At 41.4% G+C, this 27,569-nt stretch overlaps 2 protein-coding genes across 4 annotated transcripts; both read right to left on the bottom strand.

Annotated features, from left to right (window-relative positions):
- Positions 1 to 4,938: 4,938 nt before the first annotated feature.
- On the bottom strand, positions 4,939 to 13,274 carry mlst8 (MTOR associated protein, LST8 homolog). Of its 3 annotated transcripts, none has more exons than XM_080789440.1 (9): positions 13,228 to 13,274; positions 12,721 to 12,867; positions 10,078 to 10,129; positions 9,830 to 9,992; positions 9,419 to 9,494; positions 7,648 to 7,800; positions 6,809 to 6,933; positions 6,518 to 6,681; positions 4,939 to 5,977 (listed from the first exon to the last, which is right to left on the bottom strand). In XM_080789440.1, the coding sequence occupies exons 2-9, from the start codon at positions 12,847 to 12,849 to the stop codon at positions 5,859 to 5,861; spliced, it is 981 nt and encodes a 326-aa protein (XP_080645566.1). In that variant the 5' UTR covers positions 12,850 to 12,867; positions 13,228 to 13,274; the 3' UTR covers positions 4,939 to 5,858. The 3 variants fall into 3 exon arrangements, with proteins under 3 accessions (XP_080645566.1, XP_080645568.1, XP_080645567.1); XM_080789442.1 differs by lacking the exon at positions 13,228 to 13,274 and adding an exon at positions 13,205 to 13,223; XM_080789441.1 differs by lacking the exon at positions 13,228 to 13,274 and adding an exon at positions 13,196 to 13,217.
- Positions 13,275 to 14,396: 1,122 nt separating this feature from the next.
- On the bottom strand, positions 14,397 to 21,851 carry meiob (meiosis specific with OB-fold; the record flags this gene model as incomplete). The annotated part of the gene is made up of 13 exons (XM_080789364.1): positions 14,397 to 14,504; positions 14,648 to 14,734; positions 15,211 to 15,397; positions 16,720 to 16,864; positions 17,976 to 18,068; positions 18,760 to 18,855; positions 19,042 to 19,094; positions 19,845 to 19,945; positions 20,212 to 20,407; positions 20,658 to 20,730; positions 20,926 to 21,057; positions 21,363 to 21,420; positions 21,795 to 21,851. The coding sequence occupies 13 exons, from the start codon at positions 21,849 to 21,851 to the stop codon at positions 14,397 to 14,399; spliced, it is 1,386 nt and encodes a 461-aa protein (XP_080645490.1).
- Between the last annotated feature and the right edge of the window lie 5,718 nt (positions 21,852 to 27,569).

The raw sequence follows: 27,569 nt of genomic DNA, 5'->3' as shown, positions 1-27,569 counted from the left end.
CGGCATACTATAGCACGCCGTTTTTCATCATTTTTGAGGATTTGAAAAAAATGAAAAAATGAAAAAAACGATGGGTTATAGCCTATGTTTTTTGAAATTTTGAAAAAAAAAACGTATCCTCGTTTCTCATCATTTTGGACCATGGGCTATAGCCCATATCGTTCTAGTCAGGGTTCTAGTCTCCTGAAGAACATTTTCACTGTCCATCTAAATTCTAAAAGGCTGGTTAAATGAGACATGGGCTATAACCCATCGTTTTTTTCATATTTTCATTATTTTCAAATCCTCAAAAACGATGAAAAGCGGCGTGCTATAGTATGCCGTACGATATGGGCCCATGGTCCAAAATGATGAGAAATGAGGATAACTGAAATTGTCGTAGTGGTTAAGATGTTGGCTTTCCACGTGGGAGACCAGGGTTCGATTCCCGGCTGTTACACTATCATACAAAAGAAGACCTCAACAGCGCTAAGAAAGATCTGATTAATATGATGCTGTGTTATTTAAACTTTACTAACTGAAGGCTAACGAACAAAAGATCACTTCAAAATTACCAGGAGACTTTGCCTGAGAGTGTCTGACTGATGGTGCATTGGTCTAATCATCAGGGTTTCAGTACAGACATTCCATGTTCAAGGCCTGTTCCTCCTACAGCAATTTGAACCTTTCAAGGCTAGAATAAAAAATAAAAAGCACCCGGAGACATCTGCTGAATGCCCAAAGGTGCCGTGGCGTAATGGTGTGGAGCGCTTGGCCCGATGCCTCTGCTACAGTCAGTTGGCCGGTTCAAGTCCCATGTCATGACATCAAGGTGCTGGAGGACCATCGGGAGTTCCTCCTACAGCTCAATGCTGCAGTAATTGGAACTTTTCAAGGCTAGAATAAAAAATAAAAACTCAAAAGCACCCGGAGACATCTGCTGAATGCCCAAAGGTGCCGTGGCGTAATGGTGTGGAGCGCTTGGCCCGATGCCTCTCCTACATTCAGTTGGCCGGTTCAAGTCCTATGTCATGACATCAAGGTGCTGGAGGACCATCGGGAGTTCCTCCTACAGCTCAATGCTGCAGTAATTTGAACTTTTCAAGGCTAGAATAAAAAATAAAAACTCAAAAGCACCCGGAGACATCTGCTGAATGCCCAAAGGTGCCGTGGCGTAATGGTGTGGAGCGCTTGGCCCGATGCCTCTGCTACAGTCAGTTGGCCGGTTCAAGTCCCATGTCATGACATCAAGGTGCTGGAGGACCATCGGGAGTTCCTCCTACAGCTCAATGCTGCAGTAATTGGAACTTTTCAAGGCTAGAATAAAAAATAAAAACTCAAAAGCACCCGGAGACATCTGCTGAATGCCCAAAGGTGCCGTGGCGTAATGGTGTGCAGCGCTTGGCCCGTTGCCTCTGCTACAGTCAGTTGCCCGGTTCAAGTCCCATGTCATGACATCAAGGTGCTGGAGGACCATCGGGAGACGGTGCTCTCTCCCCCTGTTTCCTGAGATGTAACGGTTGGGGCTTATGTCTGAAAGAACCCTGTCCAGCTAATCTTTTACCATGAAAATGTCCAATTTAACATACTCTTACCACCTCTCAGTGTGCCATTTTCCAACTGGCCTGGAAGCCAGACATAAAAGAGGGACTTTCCAACCAAGTTTTGGGCCACCTCAATTTCCCAAATTTGCAATTTCCGCAATTTGCAATTTCCTCAATTTCCAATTTCCCAAATTTCCAATTTCCGCAATTTGCAATTTCCGCAATTTCCGCAATTTGCAATTTCCGCAATTTGCAATTTGCAATTTCCGCAATTTGCAATTTCCTCAATTTCCGCAATTTCCAATTTCCCAAATTTGCAATTTCCGCAATTTCCGCAATTTTCAATTTCCGCAATTTGCAGTTTTTCATTGTCAAATTCATATAGTCACAGACTATTCTGTCAGATGATGGGCCAAAATGCATTGCTATTTCTTTTTTAAAGTTTGACCTAATTCTTATCTGTAAAACTTTAGGTGGACAGGGTTCTTTCAAACATAACCCCCAAATGCTACTTTTCAGGAAACAGGGGGAGAGAGCACCGTCTCCCGATGGTCCTCCAGCACCTTGATGTCATGACATGGGACTTGAACCGGCCAACTGACTGTAGCAGAGGCAACGGGCCAAGCGCTCCACACCATTACGCCACGGCACCTTTGGGCATTCAGCAGATGTCTCCGGGTGCTTTTGAGTTTTTATTTTTTATTCTAGCCTTGAAAAGTTCAAATTACTGCAGCATTGAGCTGTAGGAGGAACTCCCGATGGTCCTCCAGCACCTTGATGTCATGACATGGGACTTGAACCGGCCAACTGACTGTAGCAGAGGCAACGGGCCAAGCGCTCTACACCATTACGCCACGACACCTTTGGGCATTCAGCAGATGTCTCCGAGTGCTTTTGAGTTTTTATTTTTTATTCTAGCCTTGAAAAGTTCAAATTACTGCAGCATTGAGCTGTAGGAGGAACTCCCGATGGTCCTCCAGCACCTTGATGTCATGACATGGGACTTGAACCGGCCAAATGACTGTAGCAGAGGCATCGGGCCAAGCGCTCCACACCATTACGCCACGGCACCTTTGGGCATTCAGCAGATGTCTCTGGGTGCTTTTGAGTTTCTATTTTTTATTCTAGCCTTGAAAAGTTCAAATTACTGCAGCATTGAGCTGTAGGAGGAACAGGCCTTGAACATGGAATGTCTGTACTGAAACCCTGATGATTAGACCACTGCACCATCAGTCAGACACTCTCAGGCAAAGTCTCCTGGTAATTTTGAAGTGATCTTTTGTTCGTTAGCCTTCAGTTAGTAAAGTTTAAATAACACAGCATCATATTAATCAGATCTTTCTTAGCGCTGTTGAGGTCTTCTTTTGTATGATAGTGTAACAGCCGGGAATCGAACCCTTGTCTCCCACGTGGAAAGCCAACATCTTAACCACTACGACAATTAGAGTTATCCTCGTTTCTCATCATTTTGGACCATGGGCTATAGCCCATATCGTACGGCATACTATAGCGTGCCGTTTTTCATCATTTTTGATGATTTGACAAAAAAAATTAAATTTAAAAAACGATGGGTTATAGCCCATGTTTTTTGAAATTTTGAAAAAAAAAGTTAGCCTCGTTTCTCATCATTTTGGACCGTGGGCTATAGCCCATATCGTACGGCATACTATAGCGCGCCGTTTTTCATCATTTTTGAGGATTTAAAAAAAATGACGAAATGACAAAAACGATGGGTTATAGCCCATGTTTTTTGAAATTTTGAAAAAAAAAGTTAGCCTCGTTTCTCATCATTTTGGACCGTGGGCTATAGCCCATATCGTACGGCATACTATAGTGCGCCGTTTTTCATCATTTTTGAGGATTTGAAAAAAATGACAAAATGACAAAAACGATGGGTTATAGCCCATGTTTTTTGAAATTTTGAAAAAAAAAGTTAGCCTCGTTTCTCATCATTTTGGACCGTGGGCTATAGCCCATATCGTACAGCATACTATAGCGCGCCGTTTTTCATCCTTTTTGAGGATTTGAAAAAAATGAAAATATAAAAAAACGATGGGTTATAGCCCATGTTTTTTGAAATTTTGGAAAAAAAAGTTATCCTCGTTTCTCATCATTTTGGACCATGGGCTATAGCCCATATCGTACGGCATACTATAGCGCGCCGTTTTTCATCATTTTTGATGATTTGACAAAAATGAAAAAATGAAAAAAACGATGGGTTATAGCCCATATTTTTTGAAATTTTGAAATAAAAACTTAACTTAAACCCCCAATGCATTCTCTATGGCAATAGCACAAACTTTGGCATGCTACTAGTCCTACATACTTACACCTAGAAACCCCATTCAAACCTATTTAGATTCATCTTACGGTGGACATGTTTGCCTGAAAAGGAATCTTTGAAATGTTTCATAGTTTTAGAAATATAGTCCTTTACAATTTGTACACCTAGAAATCCCATTCTAGGGCACTAGCCCCTCCTATGTCCAGCTTTGAGGGTTTGTGGCTGTGCACACACACACACACACACACACATTGTGTTAACACAAACATTGTATGCCATTGACAAATGAATGGTCAGCTTTGAGTGTTCACATTCTGCAAACACAAACATTGAAGACGATGGTGAGGATGCAAATTGTGATTGGCCGGAATGAGATGATGTATGGTGATAAGAGCGCCCCTCATTTCACACGGGTGTGATTCTTTGGCATACAAACGACATGCTACACACACGACGCACACACACACACACACTATTCGGAACATGCCTCCCCGTTTCAGCCACGATCATCAAGCAGAACCTATCATTGCGACAAGACACCTTTTTATTCTAACCTTCTAACCCTCTAAGTTTCTCCAGCATTAAACTGTAGGAGGAATGGGACTTGAACATGGAATCTCTGTACTGAGTCTGATCATTAGACCACTGCACCATCACACTATCACATTGGGCATGCCATAGTATGTGTTTTTTTTCATGTTTTCTGACGATAAAAAAATGATTAAAATCTTTGTCATGATTTTCATAATTCTTTGAATCTTCGAAAACCATGAGAAACGACATACAGTAATAGTGTTGTTCATGGTTTTCGACAACATAATATAGTATGCAGTTTCTCGTGGTTTTCAACAATAAAACAAATTATGAATATTAGTTTTTCATAATTTCTTGAGAATATTGAAGGGCTTGTTATTTAAGTGAAGTTTTCAGCCGACGAAATTTACGCTAGGATCTGCTGTATAGGATCACTTGGTAAATGTCACATTGACGTGCGCGTACGATCAAATCTGGCCTCGAAATTAAGTTGAAATGTACACTCCATTAACAAATATGGGGCCGGCCCTGGTGTAGGACAGTGGAGAGCGCTGAAGACCCTGCATCACACTATAATGACATTGGCCCAAAACAGACAGGAGTGGAAATCCTTTATTGCTGCTCTACATGCCAGCTGGCATAAGAAACTTGGATCCTTGAGGGGATGTTGCAATGGGATGCTTGTAGATCGACTATAGCCTATTTTTAAATAAAGTCTTGAAACAATTGGATACATCTTGAATATTATTTAAACATTTTAAACAACATAAAGCTTGTATGGGGGTCCTTGGCACAAGATATTTTTAGATGGGGGTCCACAGCCTTATACATACATACAATATTAATTTAGGGGTCGTTGACATGAAAAGTTTGAGAACCACGGCACGGCAGTATACAGTTGCACAACTATTCAATGAATTTACTTTAAAAGCCGTTGTTGATTCAGATTGATATAAAATGTAATCACTGAACTTAGTGTAGTTTAAAACAGGCTGTTTTATAAAATAAAAAGACATTGCCGGTAAATAGAGTTTTAAAGGTAAAAATACCTTGAAAATGTGTCTCACCCAGAGCAGAGCTGGGAGGGGTAAAGTTAAAACATAAGCTCTCTTAATGACAATGTCTTTTTAATTTACTCATTGATAGTGAGACTTTGCAGTGGCAGTGATTGTCATTATCGTCATCGCAAACACCATTGACAATTATAGATAGTGTCAATGTTTCATTATTCGCCCCTGTATGTCACTACAGACAGTAGAATTGTGGAACTGTGCAGCAGACACGGACTGATCATGAGTTGTGTGGGATTCTTTCAGGCTGACTCATGGATAACACTGCTGGGAATCACTGTCCGTGGAAGAGAGAATGGCCTCGAACCAACATTAAAAGACTTGACAGTTCGCATCAACCTCGAGGCGACACGTCTGTGCTAAGAGTTCCATTTCTTTAGTACTGATCTGCCATTTCCTCCAAAGATTCCTTTTGTGGATGTGTGTGTTCTCGCTCTCTCCCCTTCTTCAGCCCAGTACGCTGTCATTGAAAGCCAGACACACCACAGCTTTCTGATGGCCACTGTACTCTCTCTTAATCTCCCCCGTCTCCACACACCACAGACGAGCCAGGTTGTCAGAAGAGGCTGGGAAACAGTAACAAAGTAGAGGTCAATTAACTATTCTTTGATTCACTATACTTTCTGTGATGATTTCCTGTATGCTATCTCTTCAATGTTAACCTTACTAGTATGACAGTGTATTGAATATGAATCTATGATTACATTGATTATTCTGAAGGAAATTCTGTCTACATTGTAAACAACAAAGGACATATTATGCAGCCAAGAAACAACAATTATGCAAACATTCAGCACATTCACAAGATAACACAGAGTGATGACAACTCAGAAACTTAAAACGTTCGTATTGCACAGGACTAGAGGACTCATGCGCCGAGTGGTAAATCAGTCAGATTAGCAGAACTCCAAGGAATATTGATGAATCCGCAAAGCCCCATATATGGAGTACCCTGATGTCATCAATATGACATCAGGGTCATATACTAGACTTCATATTTGGGCATGCCTAACACAGAACTTCATATATGGGAATATAAGGGACACAGACAGACAGCCGGGTATGATAGTCCCTATTGATTTGGCCACCAGAAACAAGGTACTTACCAGTTACGATGTACTGGGAATCGCCAGAGAAGGCACAGTCCCACATCCAGCCTCTAGAGGTCTCCCCAGGGTTGTTGCTCTTGATGCTCAGCTCAGTCATCAGAGAGAAGTTGGACGTCCTCCAGATTTTACACGTCTGGTCTGCTGAGCAGGTGGCCAACAGACTAGATATGGATGAAGACACCAAGCATGGAATATCATTATGGTCACGTTCAGGACAGAAAACGAATGTCACTTTACTTCCCAATAGGCCAACCACCTGTACTATCATAGAGAAATTAGATAACTAACGTGGAGTCAGGGCTGAACTTGCAGCGCAGAGAGTAGCGTTTATGTGAAGGGATCTTGGTCTTGGGGATGAGCTGGGTCACCTCGTCTCCCATGCCCCCTGCGAGATTCCACACGTAACAGTTCCCCTGAGACAACAGACAGCAAGAAGATGATTATGGTCAACATAATCATTCAAGTATAAGCAGAGTGGGAAATTCAGGCCAGATGCTGGTGAATTCTAAACATGGCTGGTAAGTTTGAAGTAACTGGCCATTTTGGCAGGCTGCTCAGGTATCAGGTTATGTTACAAATATTCTTTTGAGTGTATTTTGTCAAATAAATGTGTAGGCTTTCATTGTGAATGTTGGCTGAAATTATGTTACAACATTAGAATTTGTTACTCAGTGAAGGGAAATACTTCAATGCTGGAGCTTCACTGGCTCTGGTCATCAGTCCAATTTGTGTCAGTATTTTGTGAAATAAATGCATGTGTAAATGTATACAATCTACCAACAACTGATGTCAAATGCTGATGCTGATTTATGCAACATGTCATGCCTCAGAATTATCCCAGAGGCTAGTTTTCATCTGTAGTCCTTCGCCAGGTGTAAAGGCAAAGCTTGTAATCTAAAATGTGTCATCATCAACACTAGCATGCCAAGATTAAGCACAAATGGGGGATGCTTTAATTACTTCAGCTCTATTAGGTTTTGTGTAGACAGGAAAGGCCAGCATTATGGTGGATCTCTGTGTAAAGGTGGCTTCAGCTTTTCATGCCCATATACAATTATATTCAAACAAAACAATTGTTGATGATTCAATGAACACAATGTTTTCGATCATAACTCTTGCATACTGACCAAGCTATTCACTGCTGCCATGTAGCTTGCGTCTGGGTCGATGTGAACAGAGTTGATCGAGACCTCTGGCTCTGGAATCAACTGCTCATTGTGGTCAGTCTTCAGATCCCAGATATGGATCACTCCACTCTGGTCCCCCACTATCAGCTCTGCCTGGAAATCATTAAACCATTATAATCTAATCCAGACCAATTTACAACATTTTATACTGTCAAACATATTTAGTAGAAATGGACACAATCCATTGTGACTTAACACGAGAACAACAATAGAAAACAATTCATTTAGCCAATCTGTATTAGAAAGGAAACAAAGTACAAGCAAATCCACAGTACCATGACAATAAATGTAACGCTGGATTCTAAGGCCCATTTATCACCACCATTTACTCCCAAAAATAGTATAGCTATAAAAGTAATAAATAATACAGAGGAAAAAGATATATTTTGTAAAGGCATGTCATATGAAATTGGCAGGATATTTCCAAGTGTGTGGACATGACAAGGCAGCGAGGGGAGAGGTGTTTGGAAACTCTTTATTGGTTTTCCATACGTTGTTCTTGGTCCTCTGCTATTCTCCCTGTACATACTGCCATTGGGAGAACTCATTACCAATCACGGAGTCAATTTTCATTTCTATGCTTATGATACCCAACTATATCTTTCTGTGGCTCCAGATGATCCCTGTGCTTTAGACCCGCTGTTGACCTGTCTGTCTAGCATCAAATGCTGGATGAGTGAGAACTTTCTCAAGCTAAATGAGGATAAGACAGAAGTTCTCATAATCAGTTCTAGTGAGCAGAAAGAATCAATAATAAGCAGACTTGGCAACCTGACTGTAGAAAGTAACAGTACAGTAAAGAACCTCGGGGTCATTATTGATTCTGAATATAATTTTAATTCACACATTAATCATGTTACCAAGATTGCCTTTTTTCACCTTAGAAATATTGCACAAATCAGAGCCTATTTGTCTTTGGACGATGCAAAAACGCTAATCCACGCCTTTGTTTTTTCTCGGCTTGATTACTGCAGTGCACTTTTATCTGGACTGCCTAAGAAAATAACTGACAGATTACAACTTGTCCAAAATGCAGCAGCCAGAGTTTTAACTAGAACTAAGATGAGAGAACATATTACTCCAGTTTTGGCTTCACTGCACTGGCTTCCGGTTGTTGTTTAAAATTATTTTACTTGTGTATAAAGCTCTCAATGGTCTCGCACCTTCCTACCTACATGACTGCCTGCCTAAATATGTCCCAAACCGCCTTCTTCCACTGCTGGCCTGCTCGCTTTGCCTAAAACAATGGCAACTATAAAAAATACGGGGAAGCAGCTTCTTGCTTCTACGGGCCGACGGCATGGAACAAACTCCCACTGTACCTTCGACAGGCAGCCTCTGTAGACATTTTTAAAGCACAGCTCAAGACCCACTTCTACAACATTGCTTTTAATTGATTTTTTATTTTTCGTTATTCATGTCCTCACTGTATTGCATTACTGCTTGTTTTTTTAATGTATTTGCCTTGCTTTTCTTTTTTTTTTTCTCCATTGCTCTGTAAAACACTTCATGAAAGGTGCTATACAAATAAAGTTTTATTATTATTATTATTATACAGACATTTGTAGTTTTTTGGTAGATATGCATACGTCACCTCTTGATCGTTGAAATGTCCCTGTACCAATGTCAGTATGTCACCAAGGAAAAATACGTGTACATCATCTTATAAATATACATTTAAGTTTATTCTGAATGGATTAGAATGTTTCACCTGGTTGGGATGCAGGCACACGCAGTTGATGGGAGCATTGACCTGGAAAATCCTTTGACATTGTAGGTTTCTGGACCTAGAAAATAGTTTTAAAAGTTTATTGGCAGTTTAACACATTATTTATACTGATTTATACTACAAAACAATCTGAGCAAGAGCAAAGAACAAGCAGAGATAAGGATGCAAATACAAAATTAACATAGAAATCTAACGGCTACACGCTGATACAGAAATTCAACATGAAAGGAGGGAGATTAGGCTGTATAAGAAAAGGAAAATTAAGGGTACATAACATGGACGAAGAATGCTTTTCAGAACTTGTACGGCAACAAAGGTGCATGAACATGTAAATGAGTGATGGCGTTAGAGTCTGGGAACAAAGCAAACAGTAATCTGAGAAAGTTACTCTACCTCAGGTCCCAGATGCGAGCCATGCAGTCCTCTCCTCCCGTGTACATCCAGCGCCCATCTTCATGGAAACCTACTGACGTGATATTCTTACTGACGCCGTCATAATTGATCACTGGGTTGGGGTTGTTGGAGTTCAGATCATACATCCGGATGTGCTGATAGCCTGAAATAGAAGCAAGATTTACAATTAGCATTCGATATTGATGTTACAGATTAGTAACAGAAGGTATAATTCTTTGTAGGCCTACCTGCAGCTGCAATCATACTCCTGTCAGGAGTAACTTCAAGTGAATTTACTTGCTGAAAACAATTATTAAGGATACCTTTCAATTATTATAATAGCAATGTGGAGCCTAATAGTTAAAGGTGTTTGTAAAGACGATTTTAAACTGGTAATGGTAACTGATGAGTGATGAGGTAAATAAAGAACTCAGTGCCCTGCAAACCAGCAATTTCCCTCCAAACTTCTCAGAGACTCAGCCATCTTTATAGTTCCAATCATCACCCACGTAATAAACCTCTCCATCAAACAGGGACAGGTCCCTCATGATTTCAAACTTTTTTCTTTTTTTTTAATATATTTTTTATCCCACGATTTTGTAACCCATTTTTCACCCCTGTGTCAATCATCTAATGTGATCCTGGGCTCTACACACCCTCCGCCAACCTGGGGAGAGCAACGGACTTAACTCATGCTTCCTTCATGCTCGAGTGTCCAAGTTGCTCCTTTACACCTGACAGGGGGGAGTTTCCCTGGTTGGATGTAGCGCGTGGAAGGAACACGTTATTCCAACCAGTTCCTTTCCCCTCCATCAGGCGCCCCAGCTGACCAGGGGGAGGCAGTTTAGAGACCAGGATTACTGCATGTTTTTGTGAGGGTACCTACCCTAGGGGACACGGGGAGAACATGCAAACTCCACACAGAAAGGCCCTTTCGCCAACCCCGCCTTCAGGTATGGGCACTGATGACGCGGAGGAGGAAACACGCCGCCAGCACCAACGGCGCCCCGAGCGGGAATCGAACCCAGGACCTTCTAGCTGTGAGGCGCTGTCGCCTCACAGCTAGAAGGCCAACTGTGCCACGGTGCCCCATGATTTCAAACTTGACAAAGTAACTCCCCTGCACAAGAAAGGGAGCAAATTAGACAACTACCGCCCTATTTATATTCTTAGCTCCATCTCGAAAGTGATGGAACTAGTCTATGAACAGGTTGAAAAGCATCTTGCCACTAAAAAACTAATGTACAAATTCCAATTTGGCTTCAGAACATCCCACTCCACTGACACATGCCTCCTCAATTTGAGCGATCACATCAAACACGATGCTGGCAAACACGATGCTGGCAAATACTGCATATCAGATAGCACATCAGATGACTCGGCACTGCTGGTCTCAGACAGAACTGCAGGTTGAAAAGGACCTCAGCTCTGAACTTGGTAGAATCTGCACCTGGCTCACTGATAACAAACTATCTTTACACCTGTGAAAAACTGAATCCATTCTCTTTGGATCAAACAGTAATCTCAGCAAAGCAGACGGCTTCTTGGTTAGAGTGGGTGACAATAATATCACGCATAAAGATGAAATTACCCACCTAGGTTCCATCCTGGAGGCAAATCTTTACGGTGATAAAATGGCCACCAATGTAATCAAAAAAGTCAATCAAAAAACAAGATTCCTATACAGGATCTCCTCACGGGTCATCAAAAACACCTTGAAGACCCTAACAGGAGCCCTTGTACAAGGTTTCTTCGACTATGCATGCACCTCCTGGTACCACAGCACCTCAAAGGCACTTAAGACAAGGCTCCAGACTTCCCAAAACAAACTGGTCAGGCTACTACATGGTCTCTCTCCCCGAACCCACCTCACCCCTGCCCATTTTTACAGGCTGGAATGGCTTAGGGTTGACGACAGATTAATGAATTGCATTTTTATAGCGCTTTTCCAAGTGCTCAAAGCGCTTTACAATGGTTCATTCATTCATACATAGATTCATGTATAGATTAGAGCATTTTACAGTGGGTCTGGTCTACAAGATTCACTACACAGTCCAAGACTGGGGCGGCGGTGGCTCAGGGGTAGAGTGCCTGGATGGGAACCGCAAGGTTGCCAGTTCGAACCCGGGCTCCCCCAGAGTTACTGTCGAAGTGTCCTTGAGCAAGACACTGAACTCCTAATTGCTCCCGATGTGCTAGCTGGTGCCTTGCATGGTTTCCGCTGCCATCGGTGTATGAATGGGTGAATGTAATGCACAATCTATGTAAAGCGCCTTGGATAAAGGCGCTATATAAATGCACCATTTACCATTTAAGATAGATACCCATGTACCTATTGTCTAAATACTTCCTTAATGTCAATGAAGTCCACACCCACAACACCAGAGGGAGTTCAACAAACCATGTACAACCCAGATTCGGCTCAAACAAAGGACTAAATTAAATTTGCTCCTATGCCACTCAAATGTGGAACGCCCTACCAACAGCCATTAAGATGTGAATCCCTTGACTCCTTCAAAACCGCTCCAAAAGGGCACATACGGACGGCTGCGATTCGAAACTGGCCTCCGTAAATAGTCTGAGTCCCCCCCACCCCTTTTCCCCTTACTGTATATTTTTCCCCCTTTTTACTTTCTTTATATGATGATCGAGTTCCTGTTTTTTGTTATAGAAGTGTATATTTGTAGGACTCTAAAAGTTCAGATGAATTGAAAATGGTGAACCCTGTTGTAAACAAGTGTAATGCATGCTCAATCATCATGTCGTCCACAGTAACAATTTTTGAATTGGCTTGTGCTTTCGTTTGAAATGTACCTATTCTGTGAATAAAAATGCCAAACATCTGTTTTATAATGCGTCTGAGTCTGACTGTGAGAACAATGCAAGGATACGGAGTCCTGATGCTGGACTGTTCTCGTGCAGATCCCGCTGTGGGCCTGCCAGAACCGGACCGTGTGGTCGTATCCAGCCGTAGCCAGAATAACTGGGTCACTACCCACCGTCCCCTGGTTTACGTTCATGGCTGCGATCGATCAATCCTGTGGATGCACGTTACAAACAATTAAGCAGGCAAAATATACATCATCACATATCCCACCAGTAAAGTAACTGTTCACTCCTGACATGCAGAAACTGGAAAGATAACTTATCTAAGATACAGTGGCTTGATATTCGGAGTTCGGACGTATTGTGTCTGCTGCTAACGTTAACCTTCCTAGCCAGTGTGGAGCATTAGCTCTGGTTCACAGCGTTAGGTCTTCAACTACCTTCCATGCTAATTTGACATAAAACAAATTCTAACATTACTTGCAGTTTGCACTGCCATTAATATAATAATAAATAACTGAATACATCTTTCAACATAACCTGTCCTACGCGGTAGGTTGGGGCTGGGTTACCGTTGTTGTTGATGACAATAATAATAGTTGAGATCGTGTACGTCTGTTTAATGTGTCCCTCTACAACATGAACGATACGAAACATTCCTACCTATGGGTCGTCAACAAGGGGCCCGCGACCCCTAGGGGGGCCTCAGAGTTACTGCAGGGTGGCTGCCAAATTATTAATAGTATTAGTGATAATATGAAGTAGAAACCTCTTGTTTATATCTGAGTGAAGATACACATGGACATGAATTCAACTTTTTATTAGCTACAATAATTTGTAAAACAAAACAAATAAAAACATTTAAATTTGTACATAACACAACACAACTGTTGCTGCTGTGAAATATAGCATTACTTGGAGAAACCCATATGCACTTGAAAGAAAAACCTGTGGAATACTTCCACAGTATTCCACACACAAATAATTCTCACAACGGTCCACACAGATGAACCAACCTGTGCATTCACAAGCCAGAGCTCATAGACACTTGCCAGAGCTCAGCTCACTATATTTGTCCGTTGTTACTTGTTAGGCCTTAAGTGGGTTCCAGGGGGTTCCCTGCTAAATGATTGATAGTTAGGAACCTAATGGACCCTTTGGTTCCATGTGTACAATATCAGAGTTATTGGGGTCCATGTCCTAACAACATACGAAACTTGTGGTCCTGCAAATTAAAAAGTTTGAGAACCACAGTAATATTCAACAGTTTTATACCATATGTATTATAGTGTGAGTCCTAGCTCTGGTCCATAGCGTTAGGAGTTCTCCCAGTCCCTTCTAATGCTATGGACCAGAATCCCTGCTTTGTCCCAAACCCTAACTAAAGGGCCCTTGGCCTGAAAAACATTGAAGCAGATTTAATACACACATATGAAATGAACAAGAACACAATTTTATTGAATAAATACAGATAAATAATGAAATGTAGGGAAGCTATCTAAATATTGCATATTAAATACAGATAAATAATGAATACTGTATAATTATTAGAACAAATATATATTCATAAAGGATCAGGGACAATAAATAAAGAATAGAATGCAAAGAAATTCCCAACTCTTAAATTCACATGCAAATATGCCAGTCGAGGATCTTAACAATAGAACACAGTTAAATGTAAATGTATGCCTGTTGCAGAAGGTGAGGATTCTGGGTCTGCATGTGTCTGAATGTTTCCTGACTACTGTAGCAGAGCAGACATATGTAGTTTCACTTCACCAGGGTCAGCCATTGAGCAGGACAGAACTGTCGTTGCGACTCCTGTCCTCATCTTGCTAGAAGGGAGGATCTAGAAAAGATTTAAATTATTTAAATTTAAGTTATTATTTGTTTAAGTTACAATTTTTTTCACACAAAGATAATTACGGATAATTATGGAATATGTATTCTATACCAGACACTGAAGAACAGAAAGAAAGCAAGATTACCCACCTTCACATATATTTTGCATCTCTCCAAAAGAAACGTCCATTTCAGCGCAGTCTGATCCTTATCAGTCAAACGTGCAAACTCCTCAGGCTGAAACAGAAAAAACGGTTGCAAACCAAAACGCCATAGTGTGTATATGGAGAGACAGACAGACAGACAGACAGACAGACAGACAGACAGACAGACAGACAGACAGAGGGTGTAGGCAGACTGTCGCGTGTGGTCACGCACGTTTTCGGCTGCGCGACGGACAGCTTCCCGGAAGAGCTCTCCTCCGCGTCAGTCGGGCGCGGAGGTGGAGCTTCTTTTCCATCCACCAGCTGTCTAAAAACTGTGCGCAGCCGAAAACGTGCGCGACCACGAGCGACAGTGTGCCTCCGCTGAGACAGACAGACCGACAGACCGACCGACAGACAGACAGACAGACAGACAGACAGACAGACAGACAGACAGACAGACAGACAGACAGACAGACAGACAGACAGACAGACAGACAGACAGACAGACAGACAGACAGACAGACAGACAGACAGACAGACAGACAGACAGACAGACAGTTTACTGACTGTGCAGCCAAGTGTCTTGTCAGCAACAGGGCTTTTGAGGGCGCAGGTGTGGAGGGTTCCAGTGTGGTCTGTAATGTCCACCAGCATGTCAAACCCTGTGGTGACAGACAGGGGCTGTTCCCTTCCAGGACACATGGAGTTACTGCAGCTCTGCAGCTCCTCATTCACCAGGTATTTACACCTGGAGCTGGAAGAAAAGTCAATTTGTTCAAATTAATGAAATAACACAACATTTGTCTATTGCAAATGCAAACCTTTGTCCACTCTCTCAGACTAAAGGTGGTTGCACACTGGACACATCTTTCGGAAAACCAACAGAAAAACGCAGCTAAACATCCGAAAACGCATCCAGTGTGCAGGAACCTTAACTGTGGTTCGGCACCCAAGGGTGCCGAACCACAGTTAAGGTTTTAGGGTTCCAAAATTGTCTACAGCAACATTAGAAGGGCAATGCATAATGCTTACATGAGCCAAAGTAACAAACATTGATTGATTGATTGATTGATTGATTGATTGATTGATTGATTGATTTAAATATTTATTAACAGTTTTCAGAATTACAGTAAATTCCAAGCACAACTCAATACAAAGACTGTTAACCGTGAGTGGACGACCCAATAAAGCATTACACTTGTTTACAAGAGGGTCCACCTTGTTCAATTCATCAAAACATTTAGAGACGTACAAATATACGCTTCTATATAGCCAAAGAACAGAACAGGAATTCATCATAAAGGGGGTAAAAAGGGAAAATAAACATATACAGTGAGGGGAAAAAGGGGTGGGTGGGTGGGGGGGATTCAGATTTTACGGGGGCCAGTTTCGAATTGCAGCCGTCCGTAGGTGCCCTTTGAGAGTGGTTTTGAAGGAGTCAAGGAATTTGCATGTCTTAATGACTGTAGGTAGGGCATTCCACATTTTGGTGGCATAGGAGCGAAAATGATTTAGTCCCTTGTTTGTGCCGAATCTGGGTTGCACATAGTTTGTTAAACTCCCTCTGGTGTTGTTAGTGTAGACTTCATTAACATTAAGGAAGTATTTAGACAGGTACATGGATATCTTGGTGGTGTATCGAAAATTGTGGACCAAACCCATTGCAAGATGCTGTACTCTGTCGTGCTGTACTCTGTCGTCAACCAACTGTATTGAATAATGTTGTAGTTTTTACTGACGGATAATTCGTTTTTCCAATTTTCCAATAGCTAAACATAATGTTTAAAACACCAAAAGGGGTTCCCGCCCAAAATGGGTTAAGAACAGGTTTTGGTATACCTTGGCAGGAAGAAGAACTGCATTTGTCTTGAGTGTATGGAAAAAACAAATGATCACTTTGTTTAACGCGAAAATGCTATTTATATTCAATTAAACATACTGTTTCAGTCAAACAATTATTGTCATTGTTTTAATAATAATGATAATAATAACACTTGTTTGTGGTTTAGCACTTTGTTTGGAAAGTTGGTGATATGTTTTTAAAGCCTCCAGCCTTTCACTTGTGGATAATCTTACCACCTCGTCCTTATGACTTTGGAGACATCAGAGTCCAGGTTCATCTTGGAGATGAAGCTATATGTGATGCCGAAGGAAGCATCAGAGTTCTCCTGGGCTCTCAGCTTCAGCTGACTCACAGTGTACACGTCAGTAATAGAATCCACTAGAGAGAAAATAGAGAAGGAAACCAATATCTGATACCTTTGTGAGTTAGTTGTAGTCATGGGTTTGTCACATGGACATTCAATAATTAATTTCATTTTTATAGCGCATCATTTTCCAAGTGCTCAAAGCGCTTTACAATGGTTCATTCATTCATACATTGGGAGGTGAAGCGGCGAACAGTCGACGCCAGCGTCCTCACTTCCCACCCCCAATCCAACCCTTGATGCTGAGTGTCAAGCAGGGAGGCACTGGGTCCCATTATTTAGAGTCTTTGGTATGAACCGGCCGGGGATTGAACCCCGACCTCATAGTCTCAGGGCGGACACTCTAACCACAAGGCCACTGAGCTGGTATGAGCTGTTATGTATTGCACATACAATACACAGTCACCGTTCTAAGTTCAAATCGTATTTGTCATGTGGTTAGAAACTATCCCTGAGCCTGCTAAATCGCGACCTGATGCTCTGGTACTGTTTGCCAGAAGGTATCAGAGTGAAGACAATGATCTGTCCAGCTAACTGTCCGGGGTGTAGAGGTCTTGAATGGCTGGCTGAGTTCTGGTGATGTGACAGTGGTCGCTGTTATGACCAGTGACCACCCCTGGTCTTAAGGTTGTCAGTCTAATTTAATTTAGTATTTATTATAACCTCATCATCATCATTTGTCGACCGCAGTCGAGATCATGGATTTCACAATGCCACGCTAGACTTTTTTCATTGCCATCCCCAGTCCCTGCTTACTGATGTCCCTAGCGATGACATCAGGGAACGACAGTTTTCTACTTCTGGTCTGCTTTGAGGCAGGATTCCAGAGAAGAAGGGAAGATATAACCTCAACCTCGCTGGCAAACTGTGTTCTTCTGGATCGGACTAGTGAAGAAACACGGGGAAGGTTGCTGTATATTAGATTAGTCGATGGGTGGCTCTTCCAAGACAGATTTTGCGCTCTCATTAGGAGGCGGGTGTGTAAGTGCCATCCAACCGTTTCTCTAATTTCTTTGAAAGTGTCCATGTCTCAGAGCCATAGAGTAGAATCGGTTGTCCTAAATATTTTTACTTTGAAAAATCTTACTAAGCTGGGATGACCAGATCTTATGCACGTCAACCTACAAGGCACATCTTCTGGCTTGTCATCTTCATCCAAAGCCCCAGACTTTGAAGCCTCTTTAGCGTAGTTAAACAGCAGGCTGGCCTCTTTGGTGTCTGAAACCAAGTTAGGAAATTGTTAGTCTCTCGAGACAGACTGTTGACTCCGTCAAATTCAAAGGAAAAATATGTTTTTCCTTTATTTTTTGACGATGGGTTCTCAGATTTGGAAATGGTTAACAGCGATAAAGACTTTGCTGGCTATTTTGTAAACACTATACACTGTATAGTGTTTACAAAATTAAAACTAAATAAAAAAGTAGCATACTGTATAGTATACAGTATGCTACTTTTTTATTTAGTTCTCAACACTCATCTCTGGCACACACGCCAAGTTTGAGGTCAATCGGTCAGGCGGTGCCCAAGTCATGGCCAGGACAGACATAGGCACAGACAATTCCTTCAAGTTTCAACTCATTCTACAATATATTCAGGATTTGGAACACATACATGCCCTATTTCCAATCTCTGTATGGGCCTTTGGAATAGAAAGCATAAAAAAGTAGTGGGAACATAAAGCAAAGTTTCCAGTACTTTTCCATGATATAAACAGATAAAAGCAGACCAAGCTCTGTTATTATATTATATTATAGGTAAATCAACCACCCTTGTTTCTTCCCTCTAACATCCCTCCAATCAAGTTTCTACTTGGATGGACATACACTACACTACAGTATAATCTAGTTTCATAGCAGATTAGATAACTACAGTACATTGTATATATTGTAGATCTGTATTGGTCTCTTACCAGGATTGACGGTGATGATGGTTTTGCAGCCAATGGTTGCTGCCATGCAGCTGCGAAAGCTGTCAAACCCAATCTTGGCATCTGCTATGAACAGAACTTTTGAGTAAAGACAAAGAGGAAAGGGAGCATGAATGTGAGTTATCTTAAACATAAACACACAAAAAAAATCTATCTCAAATTTCTATTTCCATGTTTGTCTTTTTGAAAGGAGATTGCCATCTTAATAAGACATGACAGAAAGAAATGAATCCAGGTTAACACAAAACCACTCTGTTAACCTACCCGTCTCCCTTGGTATCAGGGTTTGTACGAGCTGAATGGCTTCTCTGTCCCAGCTGTGTGTGATACAAAGGTCAAGGAGTCACTCCGGGGGGAAAGAACATGGTGAAAATCAAACACATGTGGAGAACAGGGGTTCAGGCAGCTGAACTTTAAGCTTAGTATCACCAAAATAGACCTGACGTAACAGTAACAGAGGTCTCTGTACAGCTTGATGTCTCCAAACCAAGCCCGTAAATAATGGTAATGTTACGTGTAATAAGTAGTCTCACACACCTAAGTAAAAGGAAACTCGATCCAATATGGTGATATTGAAAGATTGATGTCACTGAGATACACAACCTGGAAGTCTAGACGTGACCCAGACAGAGTCTATCTAAAGTCCAATGTCAGCGATTTCACTAGGTAAATAATGATAATATCACTGCAGATGGCAGTATGCTGACACACTTATGGGAATAGGATCTTATGGCAAGTGGAGAGACTATAGCAAACCTTTTCCAAATACTGTACCTATTAATGGATATTGTACACTCTTGTTCAACATGACATATAATATGGTTCTGTCCTTTATTAATCCTGCACATACTGAGACAAAATCCTAGACTGATAAATGCCTTTTTGCATGTTAGGGGCGTATGAGCTGGAGCTGATCTCGCAGCACTGCTCAGTGGGTTCTGCTCCTATTAGTTAGGATGCGCCAAATGCAGATGACATTTCTCCACAGAAATCAATAAAGTATTACTTAACTAAATCAATTTAAACTTCCTAATAAGGAACAGTTACACATTGTTTGTCCTACTCACCAGACTAAGGAGAATGAAGGGACAGAATCATCAAAGAGCTTCACCTCCAGCCTCTGACCTTTACGTCCGTCTGAGGTGGTGAATTGTTTAGGCTCTGCAAACTGAAAGCAATGACCAGAAATATTTGTTCTTATCATCATGTCTTTCCTTCCTGTAAAGTAGCTACATTATATTATGTGCAGGATCTGGCCTCTCCCGGAAACCCTGACTTCTGTCTTTAAAAGCCATTATGTTAACTCTATCTTAATTGGATTTACTTCATTTTTTCCATTAACTTAGCCCCACACAGATGCAAACCTCTGGTCACAAACTCCTTGTATTCATGCTTTAAAGTTTATAAATCAATGATGCCATTATGGTGACCTACCGATTTCAATGCGGCCAGTATATTTATCACATTTCCATTCAAGCTCTGTCCATTGGCCACTATGTCTCCTAGAGAGTAGAAGTCCCTGGGGTCCTTCACCGGCAGGTTTAGTAAAGGCAGCAGGCTGTCGACAGTGTCTATGTCAGCACACAGAGACAGCCGGGAGTGGGCCTCTGTCATCAACAACCTATAGGGGCTGAGACAGGAGAGGATATAGTAGAATCATGGTCACCAGTCCAGCTGGGCTTTTATTATGCTGTCATTCCAGGTATTTCACAAGCTACTTAATAGCTGTCGACAAGTCGTCTAGAGTGAACAAAATTCTGACCAATGCAACAACTTTCAACACTGTGGCAACTGTGTTGAAAGTTGAATTAGGGGAACAATGGCTTGATGACATTAGTGCTGAACATATCAGTATAAGCACATACACAAACAGTCATTACCTTGGTGTTGTGGGGTTGTATCTTTCCTCTTTCTCCTGATCTTTATTGGCCACCAGAGGATTTTCAATGATTACTGAAAAAGGATAGCAAGAGCTAATATTGTGCATTTAGAATGAGTAACTATAGCAAGAAATATGTTGCTTCAGAAGATAAATTAATTATATTAACAAATATGGCAACACTATATAATGCAAAGTGCCAGTGTACATAAAAAGAAGAAAAATATTTAAAATCATCACTTTCAATAAAGAAATACTTGAATCCACACCACAGTCTCCAATAGTGAAGCTACTGGAAAGCAGGTTGATGTATGCCTCGTTACCCCAAGATGCCACATTGATGAAACCGTCTGGTGAGTCTTTGATGGTGAAGCCGAAAGTATATCTGTCATACCCAATATCTGAAAATAAATGTGTGTGAAGAAAGAAGGAAGGAAGGAAGGAAGGAAGGAAGGAAGGAAGGAAGGAAGGAAGGAAGGAAGAATTTAATTAATAGACTTGGCATAAGAGAGAGAACCAGTATTTCAACATAAAAATATTAAGATAGCCTACTAAATACAGTATGTGGGTCTTGGTGGTTGGCTAAAGAAAAGTTAGATTATATTCCTAGCAGTAGAGGGCGCTAGTATACAAGGCATTGGTTGAAGTAGGTCTACTCAAGAATATTTCTGCTGATATTAAATATAAATTGTATCTGAATCTTAACTTTTCTTGTCAGGGAAACTCCTGATGTCGGTTTTACCAATGATGACACCAACCATCCTCTGAAAAACAAAAGAAACCATACATTACGGGCAAAGAATTCCATAAATAGTTCTAAGTAGCCTATTCACCTGCACTTGCACTTGTCTTCATCCTAGCTGTATGCCAGCCCAGAACTAACAAAAGCAAGACAAAAAAAACATAATGTAGGCCAGAGGCCTGTAACCTCCTTTAGAAGCTTTCAGAAGGCAGCTGAGGTGATTAGAAATTGAAAACATATCAGGCTACATGGACTGTTTAGTGTGTGTGTGTGTGTGTGTGTGTGTGTGTGTGTGTGTGTGTGTGTGTGTGTGTGTGTGTGTGTGTGTGTGTGTGTGTGTGCGCGCGCGTGCGCGTGATTTATGTTTCAAGGTTGAAAAATATCAATACTACTCACCAGATGTGAAGCGTTGGGATGCAATTCAGAGATGGCTACATAGTTCTGACCTGCCATTTTTGTTGTTGGCCCAATGTGTTAATCCTAAAACAGTTTTAGAAGAAAGCAATTCAATGCGCACATGTATTCTGGATTCTGGAGACAGTTTTATAGTGGCACTGGCAAACCGTGGCATTGATGATAATAAAATATTGATAACCAAATAGGCGTAGGCCTACTATACACCAACCTCACCTGACCTCGGTGAGTCACACAACTTCTTTCTCACTTCTCTTCTGACCCCCTGGCTGTAAGCTTTTTGTAGCAGCCTATATATGCAGTTCACTCGGATACACGGTATATTCTGTATCAAATATGTATAAACTCTTACTGTATATAACTATTCGACATGTTATTAATGGCGACTTTGGCGAGTCTTCTTTTTCTTCGTGGTTCGTTCGCGCCAAACTGCTCCTCCTCCTGGCGACACAGCTGAGAATCAGTGCACGAGCATGACGAACTATACTGGCGTCGCGCGCTAAAAGTTAGCCAATCTACAATTTCATAAAATGTTGATAATGAGCACTCTGGTCTTGTGGTCTATCTATGGGTCTAGCTCATAGAAAATGTAAATAGTCAGACATTCATACTGCAAATGCAGGGATACTGAGTACTGACAGGCTATTGTGCAGAGCAGACTAGTAGACAAATTAATTCCCATGAACACTGCCAATGATGCTGCCATGCACCTGTTAGCTACACTGCATGCGCGAGCACACACACACACACACACACACACACACACACACACACACACACACACACACACACACACACACACACACACACACACACACACTGGAGTAGGCCCAAACCATAACACTCTTTAAGTGCCTCCATCACCATCACAAAGGCCTAAAGCGGTGCCTTTCTGTGATATTGCCTTGGAATGATTCCACTTGGCTGTCATACACACATAGACCTATACACACAGGGGATTTGTTCTGAGACAGATACTGAAACAAAACTGACAGAAATGTGTATAGCCAGATTCTCTTGAGTGGCTTTGATTTGTTATAGTCACAACATTTGATACTATTTGTTATATTAATTGTTACACACCTGAAGACTCTTGACTCTGCATTTGGCCATTGAGCATTCCACTGGAGCAATTATCTTGCTCAAAGGTAGGCCTACATTGGCATTTGGAAGGGGATGTTGAAGTTGAACTACCCCAACCATAGTTTTACAGCCAGGACTCAGCCAGGTCTCTGTCTTTTATCCTCATGCTATATTGGTATTGGAAATGTTATGTCGTGTCACCAACCTAACCTCTCCATATTTTCCCAGTGAGGCCAGGGGTTTGAACCAACAGTCTTTCCACCATAAACCCACTTCTCCATCCTCTGTTCAGAGACAGTTGCTGAGACAAACGTGACAGTTTGCCAGATGCCCAGAGTTGCTTTGATAGCACTAAGCTGTTAGTTGACATGCGATATACTATGTGTTACACACCTGAGTAGGAATCAAAAGGCGAAACTGGAAACCCTCATTCAGCTTTTGTCTGTTTTGTTCTGCTCATACAGTGAATAATCCTTAAGGTTGGGTGTTTGGTTTGGATCTATTTACTATGAAATGTTTTCATGCGGTAATATGTCCGGGAAAACTATTCTACACTGGATTATTTCTGACTATGACAGACAGTGTGATCTAACCTTTCTGTTTGATTGTTTTGCTTTCTTTTGGCGTAGGAGGATTTTATAAGCCCCTTAAGTTTTTCATTTGTAATGTTTGTTCTATAGTCGTTTTCATCGTTTTCATCACTTTGCATTCATCACATAATTTTTACTATGCTGTCATCACTTAATTTTCATATTTCAATATGCGTAGTAAACCATATCAAGTTGTGCAACAGCAAGAATTTAAAGGCACTGTATTCAGCAGACAGCTATGTTATATCGATAACTCAACAGACTGAGATTATTTCTCATAAGACACCTTGAGTGAAATGGTTCATCAATGAATCGATGGGGTTTGTATAATATTGCATAATGTTTAATGTAAAATAAGAGTGATTAGATTGAAAATTCTACTAGTATGCAGAAGATCAATTTGTTATTGCACCAGTGGCCAGGTATTCAAATGCAACATTTCAAATTCTAATTTCATTAGGTTTTTGGGAGTACAATTTGTGACTCCATTAATCACACCCTGGTAATATAAAAGCATATAAATCATGTGATACCGCCTTCTTGGTTCAATGATTTATTCATAATGAATTCATAGCCCACATTGATAAGTAATTATTCCCAATTTAACCCAATATTTAAATGTACTCATACACCCATATCATGTATCTATACACATTGTTTCTTAGCAGTGTTTGGAAATTAATTCGTTTTTGCTATTGGAATAAAGTATACAGTAACAGTTAGAATCAAGCCTACCATGTGACTTTTCATGATGTGGCCTTATATTTGAAGTCAAGCTCGATGTGCACTACAGTATATGCCTATTTACAAAGTCACTTGAGGAATGAGTTGCGATTGGGTGGCCCGTCAGCTGGAGGTCGGCTCCCAGGGGTCTCTCAGCATAGACCCCTCAACTATTAATCAAGCATGTGCGTGTGTGTCTGTGTGTGTGTGTGTGTGTGTGTGTGCGCGCGCGCGTGTGTGTGTTTGTGTGCGTGCGTGCGTGTATATGTGCGACTGTGCGTGCGTACATGGAAGCCTTGAGTATGTAGAGAAATGCACTGTAAATTGTGCATTAGTGGGAAAAGCCAAGATGCTAGCTAAATACTGTGCTGTGTGCATATTGTATGTGAAACACACAGAAATATGTGCATACATGTTTGGAGATCAGCCATAACAATATACAGTATTATGTGCAGGAATATGGTATCAGTTTGTTCTGATTCTAGATTGTTGCAAGATTAGGGCTTTGCACCCATGCACAATCAGACAGTATAGTCACTATAGTGGCTCTTATGGAGTTATAATTTGATGTAACGGTTGCTATCAATGAATAAAGACGGGGAGGATGTTTTTATTGCTCATACTCATTACTCAATAATTGTGTCATCACACACACACACACACACACGCACACACACACACACACACACACACACACACACACACACACACACACACACACACACACACACACACACACACACACACACACACACACACACACACACACACACACACACACACACACAGAAGGTGGCGGAGTAGCAATTCTTCAATCAGATAACTGAGATGAAACCTCTAATTATGTCTGGGATGAGTGATTCACTGGAACCAATGCCACTTTATAATTCTGCACTCTCTATGCAGCACAATAGAGTCTAAAAGAATTGTTTTGGCATTCTCAGACAGATATGCGTCTCCACCACAAGGGCATTTAGTCGGCCACCAAACTGGTTTAAACGGTTATGCAGCTCGCATAATGCTTCCTCCTGGCACGTAACACTGAGTCAAGTGACAAACAGCCTCCCTGTGATTTTCATTCTCACGACAGATGTTGCCTGGCATTCTTCTTATTTTTTTATGAGAAGTCATGCATAATATAAGGTTGCACATGTTGCTGTTTTTATGTATACTGTAGAAAGAAATTGCCTTTTGAAGATGAGAAACTGGAGCACGGTGAACTGAGGACACCTTTGTTGCTGATGACCTTTGGTTAAAATGTACCCTCCTGAAAGAGCAGTCATCTAAGACTGCTGTAGTGGACCTGAAAATCCTCCTCACTTCATTAATCTGAATATAATGGACGTTTTAAGACCAGAGTTAATGTTTGATTCAGTGGTAAAATGTATTTATACAAGCATGAAATAACTTACTGGGACTTAAGCCCACATCATTAAAATATGAATGTGCTTTCAATATATTAAGACCTCCAAGAGGTCAGGTCAGAGCTGAGACTTTAAGTTTTTATTTTATAAGTCATTTATTATATTTTAAGTGCAAGCGGTTTTGGTCCATTGCACTCAAATTGAACCTGGAGGTGAGATTTCTACTGAATATAAATTTGGGGTTTGTAATTCTCCTTGAGTTTCAACTTATGTGGTCCAGATGAGATAAGATGATTATTTAAAATGGTCCCATCATTCAGCACGATGGAGCAGCCAAAAACAGGTGGATTACATTGGGGTTATTAGCAGCACAGATTAGACCTGCATGCCCTGCCAAAACACACACAAACATCCAAATGCACATATGCCATCGGTGTATGTACGTATGTACAGTACGTGTACACACACACACGCACACACACACACGCACGCACACACGCACGCACGCACGCACGCACACATACACACACACACACACACACACACACACGCGCGCGCGCACTAGCAATGGCGTGAGAGAGTACAGCACTCTTCCCTGGCTTTAGCTGCCGTTACAACGGAAATAGTTCTCTTCATAGGGGTAACCACAAATACGGTAGTAATGGTTTTGCCACACCTGCTTAGTGCTTACACATGCACCACCCATCATGATCATGGTAAGATAATGGCCTTCAATTCAAAGGAGACCTTTTTAAACACCATTTTTAGAAGCATTCTGTTGTACTACAAACCCCTGCTAAATTCTTAAACACTACAGCTTCACTACTGTAATTACCAAGATGGTGGAAGTATATAAAATAGGATTTTAGTTATGAATTGGCTGTGCTCCACAGTGCCTCTAAGCATACAAGTCCAAGGCAGCTTCCCTGTCTGCGGGGGTAAGAGTCACACAACATCTGGACTGAATTATGCTCCTCTTTTCTTGATGCTTGATGGTAAATCTCTCCTATCCATCTTCTAGCTCTGACATGTGCAGTGCTTATAGACCGCACCATCAAGCACACACATGTTTTGTACCCCCCCCCACTCCATGTCCATGTCACTGGTATAGTAGGGGTCCCTGTGGACCACACACACATGCCTGGCCATGCATCATGCTCTATGATCCAGTGCATCGAGCCACTGTTCAATAGTGTCGGTTAACCGGGAACAGAAACAGGATGATATTGACACCTCCCATCTCCAGATAGGACCCAAAAATGGATGTGGTGACTAATAATAATTATACCAGACTGGTATATTGTGTGGAATGTGTGACATTGGAAGTGTATGTAAGTATGGGAAAATTCCTATATTCCAAAGGACAATAGTATTTTTTTTCCTTTTCTTTCTTTCTATTTAAAAAATAATAATATTCAATATTCAATATCCTACACAAAGCTACTACTAATTTGAATGAATGTTAAAAAAAATGTAGGGGTCCAACCCTAGGGGTCCACCGACATTTGACAGATTTTACATGTACATGCTGAGAGGAAGCACACCTAGGATGCAGTTGAGCGTTCTACCATCATTTGTGTTTATTTTCTTTCTTTACAGGAGAGCAAGCAAGCCATTCCCCATTGTATTTTTCCCTCATTGACTCAGACATTAGAGAAAGCAGAGGAAATGCAGGCGGAACACTGTGGTGAGATTTGATTCTTGGCCAGTATTCACCACTAAGCCATCGACAGGCTGTTACATTTTTCTTCTATTTCTCCACACGTGTCGCTTCCCTGGAGGACGACAACAGTAGTGAATGTTTGTAAACATCAGGTCAGAGTCACCGTCTCACTGTTATCTTGAGCCCTGAGAGCCGATAACATTGGAATACATCAGCTGGTTCAGGGTAGCACTTCAAAGGTCCTACTGTACGTTCCCCAGCCTGTAGCAATGCAGGCTCCCAAACTATTTAATCAGGAGCCTTTTCTCTTGGCCTGGAATTGTGATACGCTCTG

Source organism: Protomyctophum bolini (assembly GCF_963924005.1).
Source record: "Protomyctophum bolini genome assembly, chromosome: 18".
Classification (NCBI taxonomy): domain Eukaryota; kingdom Metazoa; phylum Chordata; class Actinopteri; order Myctophiformes; family Myctophidae; genus Protomyctophum; species Protomyctophum bolini.
Note: the sequence above shows the minus strand (reverse complement) of the source record. Positions and strands in the feature narration are given on the sequence as shown.